Source organism: Clarias gariepinus, chromosome 11, assembly GCF_024256425.1.
Source record: "Clarias gariepinus isolate MV-2021 ecotype Netherlands chromosome 11, CGAR_prim_01v2, whole genome shotgun sequence".
Classification (NCBI taxonomy): Eukaryota; Metazoa; Chordata; class Actinopteri; order Siluriformes; family Clariidae; genus Clarias; species Clarias gariepinus.
In genome coordinates, this window is record NC_071110.1 from 14624103 (window position 1) to 14645580 (window position 21478).

Sequence of the window (21478 nt, forward strand, 5' to 3'; positions counted from 1 at the left end):
GATCTTGTTGATTGATGTTGAGATATGATCGGTTTTCATTTTTGCAGAAACACAATAAATTGAACTGTGTTTTTAGGTCATATGTTAACAGTTTAAGTCTTTTTTTCTCCTTTTTTTCTTAATCCTGGACATTAGTACTGGTCCTTAGTCTGAGTCACCAATCCAGCAAGGTCAGTTATCGATGAGTTAATAGTGTAATAAGTCTAACAGACTGTATGAATCTTCCACAGGACTTCCACTGAATGTGAAAAGACAAAAGGTTTTACAGAATAAGGATTTGCTAAACACACACAGAGGTAACCAAAATTATATGTTTATGTATACATATACATACTGAGTTACATTTCCAAACCAAAGTAGGAACCATCAGAGAAAAAATACAAGTAATATTATTCTTTTAGGTTTTCAAATAAGATTCCAGGTTTAAAATGCTGACCTGAGTAGGTCAAAGAGGGAAATGTCCCTGGTATCTGCCATTTCATACCACTATAAATTTCTAGCAAAAACAAAAAACAAAAACAGACAATAGCAAAAGATGCTAGACTACACAACACACTTACAAAAACACTTCATTCCCTAGCATGCGTTTCTTCTGGACATATGTACCCAGACAAATACTGTATGCTAATTTCTTATGATCATTTTTTTCCCCATTATGATTTATTTTTTCCTCATTTCATTCTATTGTTGTAAATGGCAAGAAAAGAATAAACTAGGCAATGAATAACAAAATTGCAAAGAATCTCAAGGAACAAAACAAATGTTTTTTTTCCCCCTTTTCTGAAAAGCACACAAATTCCTTCTACACTGGCAACATGGAAACAGTTAAGCATTCACTTTCTTAACAGTGCATATGGGGCAGATGAAGGGGGAAAAACAGAAAAAAAACGTTGTCTAAACACAAGAGGTTACAATGACAATGAATTCATCTAATAACAGGACAGTAATAAATACAATGGGATTTTACTGATTAAGAAGGTGTTTTTGAGGAAGTCTAACTGAAAGCTGTCAAGGTGAAATTCCTGCCAGCACTGACTCCTATCCTCATGCCTGACCTGAGGTTTGCTGGCGTACTTAAGGAGAAAAAGCACCATTAGAAAACAATTGATCAATCCTCCTCAAGATACAAAACCAGTGTGTGCACTCATGTTTGGATGCACATGTGCAGAGGATAGACATATCAATAAAAATAGAGATCAATATATAGAAGGATAAACAGATGGAGAGTTTGGAATATCACATCCGAGCGAGTGCAAGCTTATCCCTGGTGTTTTATTCCACCTGTTTATTTGGAAGAAAGTCAGAACTTCAGGACAGAGGCCCAGTCTCAGGGAAACAAAAGATGTTGGCACATTAATTTCCAAGATCATTCTGGAGAAGAGGGCTCATCTTCGTCATCTTCATCATCATCTTCATCATCGTCCTCCTCTTCCTCCTCGTTGAAGGAGCTGGGTGTCTGACCCCGAGATTCGGAGGTATATGAGGGAGCAGTGCTGCTGTGACTAAAGACAGAAACGAATAAATATTAGTCAGGCATATCATACATTCTAAGCAAAGTAAATATACAGCATATGTGGGGAACCTGTACAAATATGGGTTGAACAAAGTGTCACACAAGCTTCTTAAATATTGCCAGAAACATACATCAGTATGGTATTAACCATGCTGGATAATAATGAAATCTTTCTTTTTAGTTTCATCTTTTGCTATTTTAAAAGTTGACCATAAAGTCTACCTCATAGTACCCAGCTTCCACACTGACTGCCAGTGCTAGTAACGTGTAAATGAGAGATTACTTAAACATAACAGAAAGTTAAACATTATGACAAGTGTAAATCCTCCCTAACACTTTAGCAGGCTTAGAATGAACATAAAGTATTGTAATTACAATCAATTTATTAAAAGAAGGAAATGTACCTTGTGTAATTGGGAGTGGTTCTGTTGGATTTCTTGGCCATGCCTAGGAAAAGATTAAACACATAAACAAGAACATTAATAACTATGTACAGCCCACAGTAAATATACTGATGGACACTGATGATAAATTACAGCTCATTAAAGTCTGTGGTTTGTGTAACTGCATTCATAAATGTGGTTACACTGGATAGGTATATTGATATTTAATTTCTAATTAATGCATACACCAATCAGCCATAACATTAGCACCATGAGTAGCAATTATATACCAGTACAGTGGTGACAGAATCATGGGCACCTAAAGTTCACCCTTGCCCATGGGGCCAGAAAGCCAGAAAACCCATACCGCAGCACAAGTGGCGGCAAGCAAAGAGGCCAAGCTAAATACCCCAAATCCCAATCAGATCGTGCATCCATGAAATACACTGGAGGAACAAGCCAGAATCATGGAGGCCCACTCCTCAAAACCACAGCACCCAAAAGATCCACTGCCAACGTCCTGGTGCCAGACACAACAGCAAACCCAATGGGTCTTGGAGTCCCAAACGGCCAGATCCATTCTGGTAACCTACATGATACTGGGTGCAATGTTTTGAGTTATAATGTTATGGCCAATTAGGATATATGTTACAAAAATTATTCATTATTATTTTACTTTTACAAAGTCTTGTGTATAAAAGTTCCATTTTGTGCCACATCCTCAAATCGTATGCATACTGTAAGCAAATACATTAAACACATTTTCATTTTAGTTTAGAACATTTATCAGACAGAACCTTTCTTCATAACCTTGATCAAAGCACAAGAACAAGCACATGAACAAAAACATCCTCAGGTTTACTCATACTCCATTACATGAGGAACTAAGAATACCATCAAGCTGTACCACGGCTGGAGTTCAGTCTAGCTTTTAAAAACACAAAGGCAAGCCAGTGACTCAGCAGTTCTAAATGTTGGTCTCCTGTTTTTCAAATCCTACAAGAGTTAAAGCTCAGAATTGTTTCCTTCCTAACTAGTACAAAAAGTGCTCCAACCTCAGTATAGGTTTTTATAAAACCTTAAAACAACAAGAAGTTCTCTAGATATACAAAGGGGCATACCTGTGACATAACTCTCCAGTGATTTGGGCACAAGAGTCTTGGCCACGCTGAGGTTTTCCGCGGTACATGTGCCATTCTCCAGCCCCAGAGACATACCCATACGCTTTAGGATCTCAATGTCATCATGGATCTCAAACATGTTGTCAAAGTTAAAGAGGTATTCGCATCTGTAACAATAAACATTGTGATGCGTGTGAGACCACAGGAAGAAAAATTACACTTGCTAGTACAGTCAATATAAAGATTTCTGGCGAAGGAGCTTGGAAAGGTAGAATTAGAATTAAAAAAAAAAAATGCTGAAATAAATTTTACTCCATTGAGAATCTTGGTTAATATTTTAAGTTTGAAGCATAAAATAGATCTGGTTTATAATCCAGCCACAGATGGCATGGACAGACAGAGAAAGAGAATAAGTGAGAGAAAGAGAGCGAGAGAGAGAGAGAGAGAGAGAGAGAGATGTACTTGTCACTGGAGATGGAGCAGTCGATGACTGTGCGCACGTCTGTATTGAGAATGATGAAGGGCAGCTGAATGACAGAGCCTGGTGGAGGTCGAGATTTTGAAGCTGCTTCATTGGCCTGATTCCTTTTCACCAAGTTCTTAAAGGCTATCTGCTGCTCGAGGGAAGAGACAGAGTCGTCAGTATATTATGAAGCATGTACAACACGTTTAAAATTGTAGCCTGCCTATAGTGCTGTAAACGAAAATTCACAGAAACCCCCACAGACACACAACCACCTGTTACATTCCATCAACCAGGACATCCAAATCTTTCTCCTGTAGAAGCTCATGTGCCGATTTTAACACAAGAAATACTACAGATCAGTCTTTTTTTCAGTGGAACTAAATATAACCTCAAGCTAAACAGGGTGGAATGATTTATTTCTAACACATGTAGTGTATAGAAGGTTGTGCAAGTAGGGGAGAGTTTTAAATTTCAGTGTGGGAAGGAAAAGACACTTGCTAAAACAATAAAAAAAAAAAAAGTGAAAGTACTGTTATGGACAGAACTGATGAGCACAGCAACTGACCTTTCCCAAATTTCTCAATTAGTCCTGTTCTATGTTATTGCAACCATAAACTTTAAGCGACAAACCTTTCTTCCTTGAACCCATGTCCAGGTTGCGACATTAATTTTTAAAGGAATTTTTTAATTGATAAAAAAAAGAACTTTTACTACCTTAATGAACAAATAAAGAATTTACAGCATAAGTATACAAACTGAAAATGCCCAAAGCTAAAATGTTTAGCATCATTGATTTAACATCTTTTAGTCTGTCATGTAATAAACTGATAAAAAATTTATTAAGCTGATTCAGTTACTTAGAAAAGCACTGAGAAAGTCAAAGGTTTAAATGAAAGTTCATGACTAGTGCATGACTAACAAACTTGACTAAACACAGAATGTTTAATCTTTTTAATGTTTCAGCATTTTAATCTGAATTAACCATTTAAAGTATTTTTTAAGGTCAGGTACTAAATTCTCCTGCATAAATGTGCGCGCACACGCACGCACCTGTGTTTGTTATTACAAACCTGTAATATCAGCTCCCCTAGCTGGCTTCTTTTCTGTCGAATTCTTTCTAGCCGTTTCTGCTTCTCCAGCTAAAATCCACAAACATACATATACAGAACAAATAAGTGAACATGTGAACACCATTGTTTTGTCCTACTCTAGGGGCGAGTTTTCTAAAGTGCAACACGTACACACATGCATACTTCATTGAAAATAAGCATCTATTCAGATATGTAAAAGCCAGTGTATGATTTATAGATAGCTGGGCTTTACAGGACCCGGTGTTTAAACATAATAAAAAGCAGAAAGAGTGCCTCAAGCACTATTCCCAATTCTGCTTCACAGACTGCCACAAAGCCATCCTGTCTGTCGCCGCATTCATATCAGACATGACACGACCAGATGCTTTCAGATGACTCTTTTAAACCACACCTATAAACACACACCAGTGACGAAGTTAGGCTTGTGTTAATTGCATTACCAGAACTGCCTCGATGGTTCATAAATTGCCTCATAAATTGTGATTTATGGTTTTGTTAGGGTGTTGGATTATATGCACATAATTACATTACATAAAACAGTAAATACTGTTGATTGCAATGCATTTTTATGTAAATTTGAATGCTTGAATCTGATTGATAAGGGAGTGTTGGTTAATTTTCTATAACTGCAGCTCTGACAAGACTGCAACACAAATCACAGATTGCAAATTATATTAAATATATTAGTTCTCATATTAAATAAAGGTTTCTCATAAACTTTGAATCCAAGTCTAATGGGAAACAAATATAAAGTCTGCTTTTATTTAACAAATCAAAATTTCTAATCATGGACATTATAAGGGATAATCTCCTATAAAGAGACATTTAACATTCACTAAAGGAGTCTCCAGTGTCAACATTGTGTTACAGGCATTTTCTCTCCCTCCCATCCCCCGCTCCAGCACAATCATTGTGAACACACTCTGGCGTAGGAGGGTAAAGTACTTAATGTTCAGTGTTGCTACATGTAATGAGGACAAGCAGAGAGAAACTGCCATTATTCTCAACCGCAGCTAGCAAAACCCACAACAAGAATATGGAACAGCACTGAGTTGTACTTTTATAAGTCACACCCTCAGGAAGTGCTTCTGCAATCATAAGCTTTAACTGATGATACTAGTGACAAACTTTTCTCCCTTAAACCCACCTCCAGGTTGCGACACTCCTGGGCCGAGTTAGTGGGAAGGCCAATCCAGCGAATCTCCTTCTTCTCTTTGGAGATTATGTTCATGGCCATCAATACATTCAGTGCATCATACACGCGCCTGCGGATGTTTTTCTGATCATACACCTGCTGCTTGTAGATAAAAAAGAAACAGGCACACATACATGCAAAGATTAAAAACACCATCAGCACATTTTCTGAGAATGTTTAATCTAGTGCATCCTCTTTTTATTCATTCTGCAGCTCCTCATACCCCCGCCCCATAGACCTGAACTGCTTCCAGCATCTGCAGGTAAATCTTTTTTTAATTACGCTTTTAACATTCCAGAAGGAGTAAAGGGATTAAATTCTAACCCATTCCACATTGGGTGTCCTGTCAGAACTAATAGTGGAAAGTATTTATGTTACATAAAAATAATAATAGAAAAAAATAACCTAACTGTACTACAAGATGTATTGTGTTTTTATTATGACTGGGAAAGCGCTTCCCAAAATGCATTGTTACAGTGATAGTAATTATTTATTAAAAATATATATAAAAAAAATTATTTAAAGATTTAAAAAGAAAATACTTAAAATCCTGTAATGTAATAATTACTGCACTAATTAATACTGTATGTTTCCGCTAACAACTCTTTTAACTCTAATTGATACAGTAAGTAGGGTCAAATGATTCAAAATTATTAAATCAAGCAAAGAAAACAACTAAGGAGATGAAACTACTGGAATTGTGTTAAGAACTCTGCAATACATTATTAAACCTGGTAGAATAGTGCTGAACAGTTAACCTCGCTGAAATATATGTCCATAAACTTGGACTTCAGAGCACTGGGAAAGGTCATGTGGTCTTGAGTTCAGGCTGACCCTATTTCAGAGTGATGGTTGTGTAAGAAGGCAAACACATAAAGCGATGCAGCCATCATATACAGTATAGTGGCCACTGTAAAAGCCTCTGGAGGCAGTGTTATTATTATTGGTCTGGTCTAGAATGACCAGGTTATCATACAAGTGGAGTTTTTACTCCCTGATGGTTTGAGTATATTCCAGGATAATAATGCCAAGATTCATCTAGCTCAAATTGTAAAAGCTTTTTGTCTTTTTGGCTGGGCGGTGTATTTATGACCCTTCCTACAAATATGAGATTAACACCAATTGAATAAGATTTAAAACATATACGTCTATATGGATTGTCCTAATAACAAGCTAATATTTAGCCAATACTACGGTTAATGTTTATAGACTACAAGCTACTTATGATCAGACAAGTGATTGTTTCGCTAGCAGCTCTTTTCTGATTTTGTTCAGCCTTTTCTCCAATGTAATAGAACTTAAACCATTTTCATTGAATACTCTTCATATACACAGTAGTTTTATTTTGATTTGCAATTCTAATTAATCTCTGGTCATTTGTTCCTTTACAACATCACACACACCTCCAGTCTCCAGATGTCTTGTGAGAAGGGATGCCTATCTGCCAGCCTCACATTTATTCCTGCTAAATGCTAATCAGGAATATTTGTTATGTGGAAAAAGTTTAACTGGTCTGAGACATCACAAAGAGGAACACAAAGAGCTCATGGCACAACTGGACACAGCTCTGAACCAGTGCCCTTCTGGGTGTAAAAAAAAAAAAAGCTATGTGTTTATAAAAAAAAAAAAGATTTTGTTGTTGTATTTTATATAATGTCCTCAACTGGAATACTTTTGATCTAGACAGTATTCAAAAGAAATATTTAATGCAGAAATCGCTACTAAATGTTAATAGCTTATAACAAATATCTGTTTTTCCCCTTGTGATTACAATAACCAAACTTAGTTATCCTTTTACATAGACACATCATTTATATATGTGGGTTAATTTTTCATTTAAAGAATAGAGATATTTCATGTGATGTACAGTACATGGCTGTGAAAATAGGCCCAAAACAGTGGTGGTCAAAAGTATTGAGACAAAAGTGAAATTGAATGTTTGAATTACATTTGTATATACAGGCAGTGTATAAAATATGGCTTTGGTTGTTTTAATACTTTTGACCACTCCTGTCTATTAATTTCTGGTAAATAAATACACTGGATTTACAATTGAGCTTCGATGCATTTTGATGCTGTGAACAAATCAGAGAAAGAAATAAAATCAGGAAGTATGGTATAAACGCCTGTCTGAGCCACACACCCAATTGAAATATAAAAAAATTTTTTTTTTGGCTTTAAGTTAATTTAACACAGAATTATAAAATTAGAATTATAAAGGCCTACAATTTACTGCCGCCTCTTTGCATACATAGTACTCACACAATTTGTAGATGCAAGGCTGCTGGCGTGGGTGAACTCTGACACCAGTTCATCAGCCACCTCATTATAGGACGTAGTGCCTTTCATCTGTACCTTCTCACACACCTTCATGGAGAAGTGCCTGAGCCCTTTTCCTTTTTTATCAACTTTCTTCATCCTTTTACTGCAGACATACAACACACAAGAAACAAAAAATATTAAGGAAGCAGTTTATTAATTTTAGATGGCTAAATGGTGAAATATGGCAGTTCCACTGCATAACAATAATGAAAATCGCAGATTCTCCAAGTTGGGTTTGACATTAGGTGATTATTGAAGCTCTAGAAACACAGTGAATTTGGGAAAGAATTTTATATTAAAATGGACCACAGAACAATGACTGAGCTTCTCGCCGTAAACCCTGGTTGCTTCTTTAGCACACACTGTCTGCTAAATACAAGTATCCATGTGACGCACCATATGACGCATTCTGTCAGCTGCATTTTTTTGTTACACCCCACACCACTGCTCCTACACCACAGCATTTTGCTACACATGCTATCGCACATCCTGTAGCCAACGCCAACAAATGGCAGAGAAGCACAGTGAGTGGGAGGAAGCTGAAAGAAATTGTGCTCACATGTGGATACTCATGGATTACATAACCACTTCAAGAGGACCTGGCAGGCATGAGAAAAAAAAAGAACAGAAAAAAAGCCTTACCCCAAGTGTTACAGACAGGAACCTGCAACACTACTTTACACCTGAGTAGGGTCTCCCTTTCACACAGGAGAGATTTGGGACTTCATTAGACATCTGGATTGGAAACAATTTCACCGCAATGCTCAGTCTCATTAGGAGATAAGCAGATAGGCTCAATGGATATTCATCCAGAGCTGGACAAACTGGCAGATCACACACAAAGGACACACAGATTATGTGTCCTGCGATTATGTGATTATGTGAGTGCAAATGTCATCTGAGATTCTCTCCTACATTTTATCACCAGGCCACATTAATGCTTTCTGTGAGCTGATTCTATCGTAAATCATACAGTTGAAATTATGTTAACGAATCTAATAAACATTGACGTACAGTAGGTAACATAAAACTAGCTTTCCATGCCAATGTCCAAGATAAGCAGGACTCTTACTATGGCTTAGAAAAATGTTTGTGTGTGTGTGCGTGTGTGTGTGTGTGTGTGTGACAAAAAGGGGGCGGATGTGAAAAGATGTTTGTGGTATTACATTAATTTTGTGTCTTTGGTATACTGTAATGTTTCTCATCATCCACCCATTGGCACATAGAGTTGCAGCTTACCAGGAAGCAAAATTTTTCTGTTCACGTTGCCTTTGTTGATGATTGTCTTTTCACAAGCTAAGGGTCTAGGATGCTATCTACTGACCTAACAGCATGCTCATGAGTATAAGTGGTACTTTAATATACAACAGTCGAAACAAACTGATTCAAAAAGGAAAAAAAATGATTCAAGTCACTGACATTAAACATGGATTTGCTCAGTTTTTCTTATTTAATAGCATAAACATGCTCGTAATACATGAAAAAGGGGATGTGTGTCTTTGAGTCTGCTTGTGTAAATTAACAGTGAGCGTGAATCAATTCGCATTCATCTGCTTTCTTTATGAATTTCTCTTCTTCAGAGGAAATGTAGAAATAAAATGTAGCATTTAAAGTGCTGCAGTGAGCGGTAAATTATATAACTACTGTTGAGCATGCTCGGTGTGGCAGTGGGGGTTGGGGTGCTTTGCACAAGCAGCTCAGAGTCCCAATTGTCAGCGCAGATTAGTTCCAGACACCGGGCTCACGATATTGGCTGTAATGAGAAGATGTAAATGGATGGCATGTAGTAGTGCAGGGGGAGGGCATTTAAAATGTGAGAGAGAGAGAGAGAGAGAGAGAAAGAGAGAGAGACACGAGTTCTGCTCACACACAAACACGTGCGAATGCGTGTGTGACTGTATGCTACTCGACAAAAAGCACATATTTCTCCGTAGCAACAGTGGCGAGGCGCTCTCCTCCTGTGACGAACTGAAGAAGTGCCTTTTCAGAGAAGGGGGAGGGGATGAGAGATTGAAAGGAGGGAGAGGCAACTGACCTTTCACAAGAAGACATACATCTATACATCTGCCTGTATACGGCTAATGGGTGGAGACAAGGGAGAGAGAAAGGTGAAGCGGGGCATGTGTGTGTGTTTGAACGTGATGTATTTAAAATGTTTCATGTTTAACACTGCGGTGCATAGCTGTGTGCACATGTGCGTGTGTGGGTGTGGGCATGCATGAAGATGTGCTTCCTGCAACTTTGTCAATACTTTCGATGAGTGACAGTGTGGGCACTGAACATGCACAAATAGTGTGTGTACATGTGCAATTATGAATACGCACAGCTCATTTTAAGCCGGCACTGAATAATTCAGTTTGGCCAGCATTACAGTCGTGAGAATGAATTTCACAGTCCCAATACTATTCAAATTTTCCTACTATTTACATATTCAAAGGCAAAAAATGCAAAGTCTTGCTTCAACACATGTATACTTGTGTGGCAGGAAAAAAAAAATTGCATTTTATTCGGCATACTGTAAACACCTTTTAGGATATTGTCGCTTTTCCAATATGTTAATTATAGAAGAATATATTAACTTCATAATTTACACAGCTACCGTACTAACAATGCTATATTATAATCATACAAAGAAACAGAGAGAGAGAAAACATCAATGGGCACTTTTTAAATATACTCACCATGAATGCAGAGCTACTACTCACAAAGCATGTCATGCTCCCACCACCAGCACCAACCTTTCCTGTCTCCTTTATAAATCAATACACAACTCTGCAGCACCACAACAGGGTGCATGCTAATCAGCAAATGCAGCTACCCAGCTAGAAACATTGCTTTGGATAAAAACCTACAATGATAACAAAGTGCTGCATAATCCCAGCTGTTTTTTACCTGATGTTATGTTACATGCTGTTTCCCTCTTAGGTATAAATGCATCACTCTCTCTTCTGGAGAGAAAATCGTAATACAATGTGGTAGGATGTACAGTGAGTCATCGCAAATGTCATTTGTGCTATGGTTTGTTGTGTTTGTGTGAGAGACTATAGTCAGGGGACAGATCACAAAATAAGATGAAAAAAAAAAGGATCTGCACCCGTACTTCTCATTCATCCTGCTCTGCATCTACTATTCAATCATTATAGTGACACACATTATAGTGAAGCATGTGCTTTCTTCCATTTTGTACAACACAGGTCAGTACAGACTGATACAAGTGTTTAGTGAGAGCAGAGCTTACATACCTTGATGAGGAGTCACTAGAGCACAGTCCATCCCTGTGACACACACAAACACATACACACAGAGCTATTAAAGATAAGATAAGCTAAGATAAGTCTTTATTAAACCCGAAGGAAATTGTTTCTTCAGTAGCTGCATATTCAAAAGATACAAATACCATAGGATAAGAAGAAAATTAGAGAAAAAAAACCCCTAAATACTGCAACCTTTCATCCGGTTACATGAGAATTGAACAGGTACAGACAGCTCTAAGATTATTTTACATAAATAATTGAACTAAATTTTACTGTATTTGCTCGCTTTCCTATAGATCCAGAATGCTGGGTCAGACTGTATTAAATGTAAGAAATTTGACTTACACACTTATGAGCTGTTAATAATAAATTATAATAGCTGATAATAAAAATATTATCCCCATTATTCTGTAGGTTTCCCTTGTGCCCGTGATCCTGTCCCTAGTTTACTGGTACATAGTGAACGTTCATTTTATAGCTGATTGGTGTATATAAATGAAATGTTTAGTTCGAACATTAAATGTGACAGCAATTAATAATGAAGTAAACATACAGCTATACAAAATTTTAAAGATAATAACAAAGCTTACAAAGAAAAAAGCTTGTGAGGCATTGATATAACGTCAAGTATTGAAATGCAAAGGTTTATAAAGGGTCCAAAACATTTTTGCATACCACTCAGTAAGCCAACTGTCTCAACAGTGCACACTGCATGTTTTAATTAAACATTTAATAACAAAGTACCCATTAAAAAACAATAATAAATCAAATGCACATTTGTGGTACAAGGCCATTTGTGGTATGAAAAGGACTGCACGCCTCCTCTCTCCATTCATACAAGAGATGTAACTGGGATTTCTCTATGGCCAAGCTTATAGACTGAGCCCAATTTAAACCATCTGGTAAAATAAAGAAGTTTGAATTTAGAGTATAGGATGGAGATGTTTTTATTAAAGCTGATTTTCATGCAAACAAATGATGCCAAAAAGGATTTAAACCTTAGTGTAGCTAAATGTGGAGCATCTTTATTATAATAGATGAATCACCACTCACCTGTCAGAGTAATAGGAGTCTATAAAGTCATGTGTGCGTTTCTTGTTCCTATAAAAGAGAAACACTCAGTTTATGGACCTTTAGGAGATTTGAGATTGAAAAGTAATCTAAAAATTTTTTTTTACACATTAAATGGAGGATTTCTCTCTCTCTCTCTCTCTCTCCCCATCTATATATATATATATATATATATATATATATATATATATATATATATATATATATATATATACACTGTACATACACACTACTACTATTACCTCTACTATCTATTACAACCGTTCTTATTTTCCAGTGTAACTCCCTACTGTTCTACTCTACTATGTATCTCATGAGCCTTCCTTGATCTCGGACACTTCCTTTATTTATCCCACTATCTACTGTAGCTTGACGGGTTTATGTGGGGGAGGGAGCACACACACCCTGGGGTCCATTCGTTGCCCTCTGGAGGGCATGCTTGTGTAACCATGGCAGCTGGTGTAGTGTGTGGCGTGAAGGGGCTGCCGATCAGGATACTTCCTGGGTGAGTCACCCTCTGAGGAGTGCTTATAATCTGCAGAAAGTGAGACAAAAAAAGAGGTGGAGGGAAAGAGCATAAGAATATCATGAGCCAAATATAGAAACCTGGGTCTTCCAAGATATATATAAACCCAATTCTGGACAAACACACAGTCTTGGAATCATAAAGGCATAAAAAAAAAAAAAAAAAAAAGACAACCCATGTTTAAAAAAAATATAAATAAATCAATATTGCCAAAAATGTGTTTTTAATTTAATTCATTAATTTGTGACAGATTTGTGCCACGTTTTGCCATTTTTACACTTACAAAAATGTTTTTACCTATAATATTCAGCATTTCTTAAAAACATTTATTCTTTTATAATGCAGAAATAAGCATCCTTGTTAATAATTATGACTTGCATAAAAATAACTCTATAGTCAGATCCTGGCAACTTGAATTGAAATCTAATCAAACCAGAGGTAACCTACAGATTCCCAATTCTAACACACACATTCTCATCCTCTGATCTCTCGTCTTGAGTCTGCATTTACAGATTGATGATCAACCCTCCAGGGACGGCAGCATACCAAGGACACTTTGGTCACCTTCACGCTGATTTTGTGTCCCTCCTGTCTTTTCTCTTTACTGTCCCTTACTCTCCTCGCCTATCATACAGTACAGAGGACCATGCTGTTGGCAAGCACCCGTTGTGTTGCGTAGGCTTGTAAATGGGAAGTCACGCATATCATCACTACCTCACTAACGAGCTCGTTAATGGAGCGACACACAAACACAGTGTTCTGTTCCCTACTAACTGAGCTTAAATGAGGCTTCCTCTGCCCCTCTAATTCATTTTTCAAAAATCCCCTTCCTGACCTAATTGATGACGTATTGTTTTATCCACCTGCTTATCTGGGTGCTTTCTCTTTAACTCTTTAAGTAAGCTCCTCCTCCTCTCAGTCACTCTCTTTCACTGTGTCCTCACTGACCCCTCTTCTGCGAGCTCCCTCTGTTCTCCTCTTCCACTCTGCATAGATACATAATTCAGTACCTCGCCTCAAATCGGTACACAAGCAGTTGACCATAAAACTAGCAGATCACGACACGTCAGTGCCTCCTTCTGGCCACACAGTAAGCTGCATTCTCTGGGATTAAAACCCTAACTAAGCATTCAATTTCAGAAATATTGACACTCCTAATGTAAAAAAGATTTATGGCACGTACACAACTAAGGAGCTTAAATGACATACAAATGTGGACTGCAACCACTGAACTAACACCATAACCATGGCCCCATTACCACTCACCAAAATATTGTACACACAGTATCAGGTGCCTTTTCTATGTTATTGCACCAAATCTTTTTAATGATCTGAATTATATGCATCACTGCAGAAATATTTGGTAGTTTTACAAATACAAAATTTAGAGTACTGTCTCTAATTTTTTCCACTATGGCTTAAAATTTAAATTTAAACAAGCTTGCTCTCCCCATCACATAAAAGATACCAACTGGGAAGAGTGAAAGCTAAAATTAGCTTTTTTGAAGGATAGTGCCGACTGCCCCTTTTTTGCATACATGAGCTCTGTGGCATCACAGCAATTTAAACTTGCAATGTCCTGACAAGAGCGCCAACATCTGGCTGTTGTGCAAATGGGAAGTTCCTATATATAAAATTTAAGTATGCGATTGATAATTCTGGGAGCATCCCATATTAGACACCTAATGCTTTAGCCATTCTATACAGAAGCATCCAAAACCAAATCCTCTCGAATAAATTGTAAACATTTAATTTTCTACATGTTTTTTTTTTTATTATTAAATTTGAATTTCTAAGCATCTAAGAGACTCCTAATCATACTCTGGTCAAGTTATACTGTGTACATTTAGAGTTTGGACATTTGGTGTCCTATTCAAGGTACTAGACCAAAAAATTAATCATATTATGGTTGACAGAAAAACAAAACCTTATATCCTGTCATTAATCTTATAGAAAACATAAATCTGTCAAATGCGGAAGTGTGTGTGAGATGCTCCCTTCTGTAGTTTATGTGGTGTTTGTCAGCTATAATAATCTCTAATATGTATATTTTCATAAAAGACTCTAACAGACACTCAATTGGTTTCTTGATCCTGAATAACGTAGATGGAAAAAGCCTTAACAGCCCATGACATGACACCCGAACCAGTGAGTCGTCCACAAGAACATACTTGCATATTGTACACATTATACATATACTGTCTACAATCTTGTTTTATTACTTATGTGAGGGAAATTATGTGCTACAGTGCTGAAACAAGCCTGTCAGCTGAACTCATCTGCATGAACAGTGAAACAGTGTTCCTTTAGAAAACTCACCATTGGTGTGCTGACATTAGAGTTCACTGCTCCTAAAGTGATCTTGGTGACAGGGCTAAAGTTGGACGGTGCTACGAGAGAAATGCTACCTGCAAACAGAAAAAAACAGCAAAAAAAGGTCATGTTGAGGTCCATAACCAATATTCAACACAGAATATACACTACATTAAAAGTCCCCGCTATGATAAATATTAAAACAGTATTACATTTAATACTCAGAACACCACTGCAGTTCTGACATTTTAACAGTGATTTTTCAACACGCATTAAACTAAACAGGCTCCATTAGTCTGAAAGCCTGGCACCTTGACTGACAGCTCAGAAAAGTTTTGAAGGAAACTTCAGTTGAACTGTACAATTGACAGAAACCATTTTTTGCATATTATGTTTTAAAAAAAAACAAGTCCAAACATGCATCTAAAAGGCCATATTTGACTGGAAGTGCTCATGTGTGGGAGGCTGAGGCACAATAACACTGAAAAGACTCAGTGTGTCTCTATAAGATACACGCGCAATCTGTGGATGTGACGTGCCTAGAGTGCAAAAAGAGTTCATTTTCTCAGGACTCTATGACTGAATGGGAATGCAAATCTCCCTCACGATTGTTGCATATGAATGCAAGGTGATGCAAATAGGCTGTGAAACATGCAAGAGAGAAAAATACTGTACACATTGGGAATAGATCATCAAATACCATACACACCCACAGGCTACACCAAGAACATCATGCAAAAAATCTGACAATAGTAATTTAAGACTACTAGGGGTCAGATAGGGCCAGGGAATTTGGTAATATCAACATCATGAGAAACTGACAATACAGTTTGGTATTTTTATTTGAACAAAATATTTGATTAGTAGTATTTAAGATTTTGTACACAAACTTGATAATTATACAAATGTTTTGTCCCTCCTTTTTTGGTGCCAAATAATGAGTATAAACATATAGCTCTTATTTGTTTTTCTTTTCTTTTCTATTTTGGTCTGTCCACATGGGCGAAGGATACACCCCGCCCTGTAGATATATATCAATCATTTCTATGGCAATTACTTAAGGGGTCCGGTTACCAGCAATTTGAAAAAGACCCAGAGGAAACTCACCAAGCACAAGAAGAACATGCAAACTCCATGCACACAGACCTGATCAAACCTTGACGCTGGAGATGAAACTCCACAGTGCTAACCACTACGCCATCATGCTGCCATATATAAGACAGCGCTACAGGGAGACAGGAAGGACAGCTGATCATCCCTGCAGTGGAAGACTAGATTGTCCGCGATAGGCAGTCCATGAGAAGGAGATGCACTGCAGTACTTCAAGCAGCTGGTGGCCACACCAGATACTGACTGGTACTTTTGATTTTGAGCCTCCCTTCATTCAGGGACACATTGTGAAACATGTTTAGTTTATGTCTTATGGTGTTGACTCTTTTAGTGTTCATACAAATATTTACACATTAAGTTTACTAAAAGTAAAAACAGTTGAAAGTCAGAGGACGTTTCTTTTTTTGCTAAGTATAGTTCTAATGTATGCAAATAAAATAAATTATTTCCCTAAAAACTGTATTTATGTAGTTAAAATTTATGTAAAAACTAGTAAATTACAAAATTGTCAGCTGAGCAATACATGATGATGCAGATACAAAAAACAGTCATTATCTGTCCATATTCGATTAGTCCATTCCCACTGTAGCCTCTAGTATGCCCACTCGATGTGGACCTCAAGATCTGACTTGACCCTTTAGAGAGGCTTTTCTGCTCACCAAATTTGTAAAGTATGGTTATTTGAACTACAAGAGACTCATTCGGTCTTACCTCCCTGTCAGCAACAAGGCAATTCTGCTCATTAAATTACTTTTCATTGGATGTTTTTTGTGCATAAAAATTACAGCAAGTATACAGTTTCTGAAACACACAAACTAGCCTGTTAGAGGCGAGAGAGTGTGTGTGTGAAGATGTGTGTCAAATTACGCGCGCGCACACATAACGACAGGCTAAAACAGAGAGGGAAAAAATGGATCTTTAACCTCTCTCATGTGATTTTCTTTTGCTTTACATGTGCGCTGTTATACACGTGTGTTATAAGAAACAGTACATGCGCACTGTACACACGCGCTTACAGACACAAAATAAAGTATGTTTTACGCATATAAGCGTAGTCATACTACATGCGTGCATGAATGTTGATTACACCAGTAAAAGACGCGCACTAAGACCCAGCAGGGAAGACGATTACCCACAATTCCGCAGCGCAAGTGAGAGTTGTGATTACGTGACGCTCGGCGACAGAACAAGAAGCGCATGCGTGATACATGATACTCAGTACTCGTAAATCAAGACTTGCTTGTTTTTCCAGTCAAAATTTTTAAAAAAATCTTTGTTTGTCTTGCGGAACATTCGCAAACCGGGTTACTCGCAATCCGAGGTTTCACTGTACTCTGAAATGGCCACGGTCTGCTGTAATGACTTTTTTCTTTGGGCCATAATATAAACAGTAGTAATGCCACATAATAAAATGCACACTGCCAGTGCATTCTTCCTGTAACTGTATTTATACAAAACAGTGGTGACACTGTGGTTATTGCTCTAGGTTACTGATGGAAAGATCAGATGTGCCAGCAATGCCAAGCTGCCAGGTGGCCACTGAGCATGCTATTAAATACATGCTCTGATCATCTGTTAGCCCCTTTGGATAAAAGAAACCAAGAACGGAAAAAAATAAATATCCGGTACATGTACCTAAAGGCATATAAACATGGCTGAACTGATCTGAAGCAGCTTCATATCTTACTTAATTAACACATTTGACACACGCAAACATCATGCTCAAAGTCTCCAGTTGTATTTGTCTTGTAGTTACAAAATTCCAAATGCATAAAAACATTCACTGCTAAGCTTAATCAGGCGTTCTTTTTGCTAAAAAGTGCATCAAGTGTGGGATTTCAGAAAACAGATCATCTGAATAATTAATAAATGCAATTACTAAGACAATGACAAACCTGACATGACTGGACTGTGGAGATGGGGGAGAAAATTAATTCAGCTGTAAATCTTTATTTTTATTGTGTTGCAATTCATGTATCGCCATAGTAACTCCAAAATCAGGTTTTTCAAAAAAATTTTTTTTTTTTTACATTAATAATGGAGATGCACCAGTCAATCAGACAGTGACCAGAATTGGCTAGTTTTCAGCTTGCTCAGCAATGACTGGCGATCAGCCTTAAACTAGCCTTTTTCAGTCTCAAAACCCACTCATACACGTTTACCCCAGTTAAAAAACAACAGGTGCAAATTAGTCTTGGAAATCGCATGCATTAGAAGCTACGTGTGCCCGCACTCAGCCTGCTCTCTATCAAGTTAAGTTTGGAGGCTTTGAGTCAGTAAAACATCACTGTTGCTTTATATTCTGACAGGTGGTGCACTCTAAACAACTCACACAATGGAACCCTGGTACTCACACATTAGAAATAAAAATTATGCTGGATGACAATACAGTACCTGCTGCTCAATAAAATGTGTATTTTGTTGGTTTAGGTTTTTTATTTTAAGTTAAATGTTAAGCTCTTGTACTTGTGATTAGTTTATATTGGTTTTCATGTGAGAAAACAAATGCTATAAGCAACTTTTGAGTTAAGACGACGATGTCTTACAAAATCAGAAAAAATTGTTATATCAAAACAGGATGTTTATGATACTTACAGAATCGCACTATTTATTAAACCTGCACCTAGGTATCAGTGTAATATTGTATCAGGTGATTCCCGCCCCTACAGGATAGTGTTACCACCTAACGTTTGTCTATTTCCCTTCAATACCACATCCTGAAATGCTTTATTGCTTATATAACCCGATGCTTTGCTATTAGTTTTTCAAATTCATCTTCTGACTAATTGTCAGTGTGAGCTACGCCTGGGACGGCTGCAGAGCCTGAGCTTTAGACAAACACACGCCTGAGCTTTAGACAAAAACACGCAGGCGCACACGCACACACACACAGACACTCACGGCAGCCGGGGTCTGAGTAGAGGAATGCGTTACAGCCCCGGCTCTATAGAGTAACAATGAGTAAAGCTTCATTAGAATACAGTTGAGTTTCGGCTCCAGCAAGGAATACATGGACACACACGTACACACATGCGCTCACACTCACACACAAATGCAAAATTACACATACATAGATTTACACGATATTTGCAGTAAAAAAAATAACCCATATGGCCATTGGTGCTTTCTGAAAACAACCAACAGGCCAAGAGCACAACAGGCAAAACACAAACACCAACACAGTGCAGTGGCTAAACACATGGAGTGTGTGTCTACTAACAGCTACACACAGAGCAGCTGTGTAACGTAATGAACAAACAGTAGCCTCGACAGTGTTTATGTGGATGCAATGATCCACCTACACAAGACCTGGACTCAGTGAGTTACCTGCTTGTTTTTGGAGAGGAACCAGTAGTACGTCCATACCCGCCACCCTTGTCTCTTTCTCCCTCAGTCTGCTTGTCTTTCATAAGTCTACCACTCAAGATTGGTTCTCAGTCCTACACACACACGCATATACACACGGGGCAGACCACTCCTCCCCTCCCCCAAACTTTTAGCTACAGAAGAACTACAGAGTAGAGGTGGGCAATGGGACAGCACTCGACTCGAACATCATATTCAATCTTAGCTTTTCCTCACTAATCAGTAAAACACGATAAACTTCACACTCGGAACTCTTCATCACTATGTGTTGTGCTGCTGACTGACTAAATGCAAACGTGTGTGAAATAAACAGGTTTGTAGAACATCAGTGAGAGTCACTACTGCGACAGCTCGATTAATGAAGTAACAACCAGAGTGTGAGCTAATAGGTTACACATATTTAATCAGGTGTGGTGAAGGAGGGAAAGCCCTCAGGACTCATTACTCGGCAGCAGCGTGTTAATCCCTCCTGCGTTACGCACTCCTGCAGCACATCCAACTTCAGTTTACACCTTCTCTGATTATTATTTAAAGCGACACAAACAACAATTCAGCGCACAATGTTTCCACTCATCTCTCTCTCACACACACACACACACACACACACACACACACACAGACACACAGACACACAGACACACACACACAGACACACAGACACACAGACACACACACACACACAGACGCGCGCAACAGATAGAGAGAAAAATGGCGAGAGGAGTAATGGAAAAGGAAAACCTCACACACAATCGCACGCGCACACAAATACACACCACATACACAATCGCACACACACACACACACCACGTATATACAGTCGCACACACAGTCGCACACACACACACACCCACGCATACACAGTCGCACACACACACACCACATACACAGTCGCACACACACACACCACATACACAGTCGCACACACACACACCACATACACAGTCGCACACACACACACCACATACACAGTCGCACACACACACACACACACACACACACACACACACACACACACACACCACATACACAGTCGCACACACCACATACACAGTCGCACACACACACACACACACCACATACACACTCGCACACACACACACACACACACACACACACACCACGTATACACAGTCACACACACACACACACACACACACACCACGTATACACAGTCGCACACACAGTCGCACACACACCCCACGCATACACAGTCGCACACACACACCCCACGCATACACAGTCGCACACACACACACCCCACGCATACACAGTCGCACACACACACACACACCACGCATACACAGTCGCACACACAGTCGCACACACACCCCACGCATACACAGTCGCACACACACACACACCCCACGCATACACAGTCGCACACACACACACCCCACGCATACACAGACGCACACACACACACACACCACGCATACACACACACCAGGTACACACACACACACCACGCATACACACACACCAGGTACACACACACACACCACGCATACACACACACCAGGTACACACACACACACCACGCATACACACACACCAGGTACACACACACACACCACGCATACACACACACCAGGTACACACACACACACCACGCATACACACACCACGTACACACAGTCGCACACACACACCACGTACACACAGTCGCACACACACACCACGTACACACAGTCGCACACACACACCACGTACACAGTCGCACACACACACCACGTACACAGTCGCACAC

At 38.6% G+C, this 21478-nt stretch overlaps 1 protein-coding gene across 4 annotated transcripts in view; it reads right to left on the bottom strand.

Annotated features, from left to right (window-relative positions):
- Positions 1–297: 297 nt before the first annotated feature.
- tfdp2 (transcription factor Dp-2) overlaps positions 298–21478 on the bottom strand; it is a 42910-nt gene continuing 21729 nt past the window's right edge. For 3 of the 4 annotated variants that reach the window (XM_053506943.1, XM_053506944.1, XM_053506945.1), the window contains exons 4-14: positions 15262–15350; positions 12821–12951; positions 12399–12446; positions 11334–11366; positions 8032–8194; positions 5722–5871; positions 4554–4622; positions 3480–3631; positions 3018–3184; positions 1918–1960; positions 298–1502 (exon numbers count right to left, since the gene is read on the bottom strand). In XM_053506943.1, the coding sequence (XP_053362918.1) occupies positions 1367–1502; positions 1918–1960; positions 3018–3184; positions 3480–3631; positions 4554–4622; positions 5722–5871; positions 8032–8194; positions 11334–11366; positions 12399–12446; positions 12821–12951; positions 15262–15350 (1181 nt within the window). In that variant the 3' untranslated portion in view covers positions 298–1366. The remainder of the gene's footprint in view (positions 1503–1917; positions 1961–3017; positions 3185–3479; positions 3632–4553; positions 4623–5721; positions 5872–8031; positions 8195–11333; positions 11367–12398; positions 12447–12820; positions 12952–15261; positions 15351–21478) is intronic. The other variant, XM_053506946.1, reaches the window with a different exon arrangement.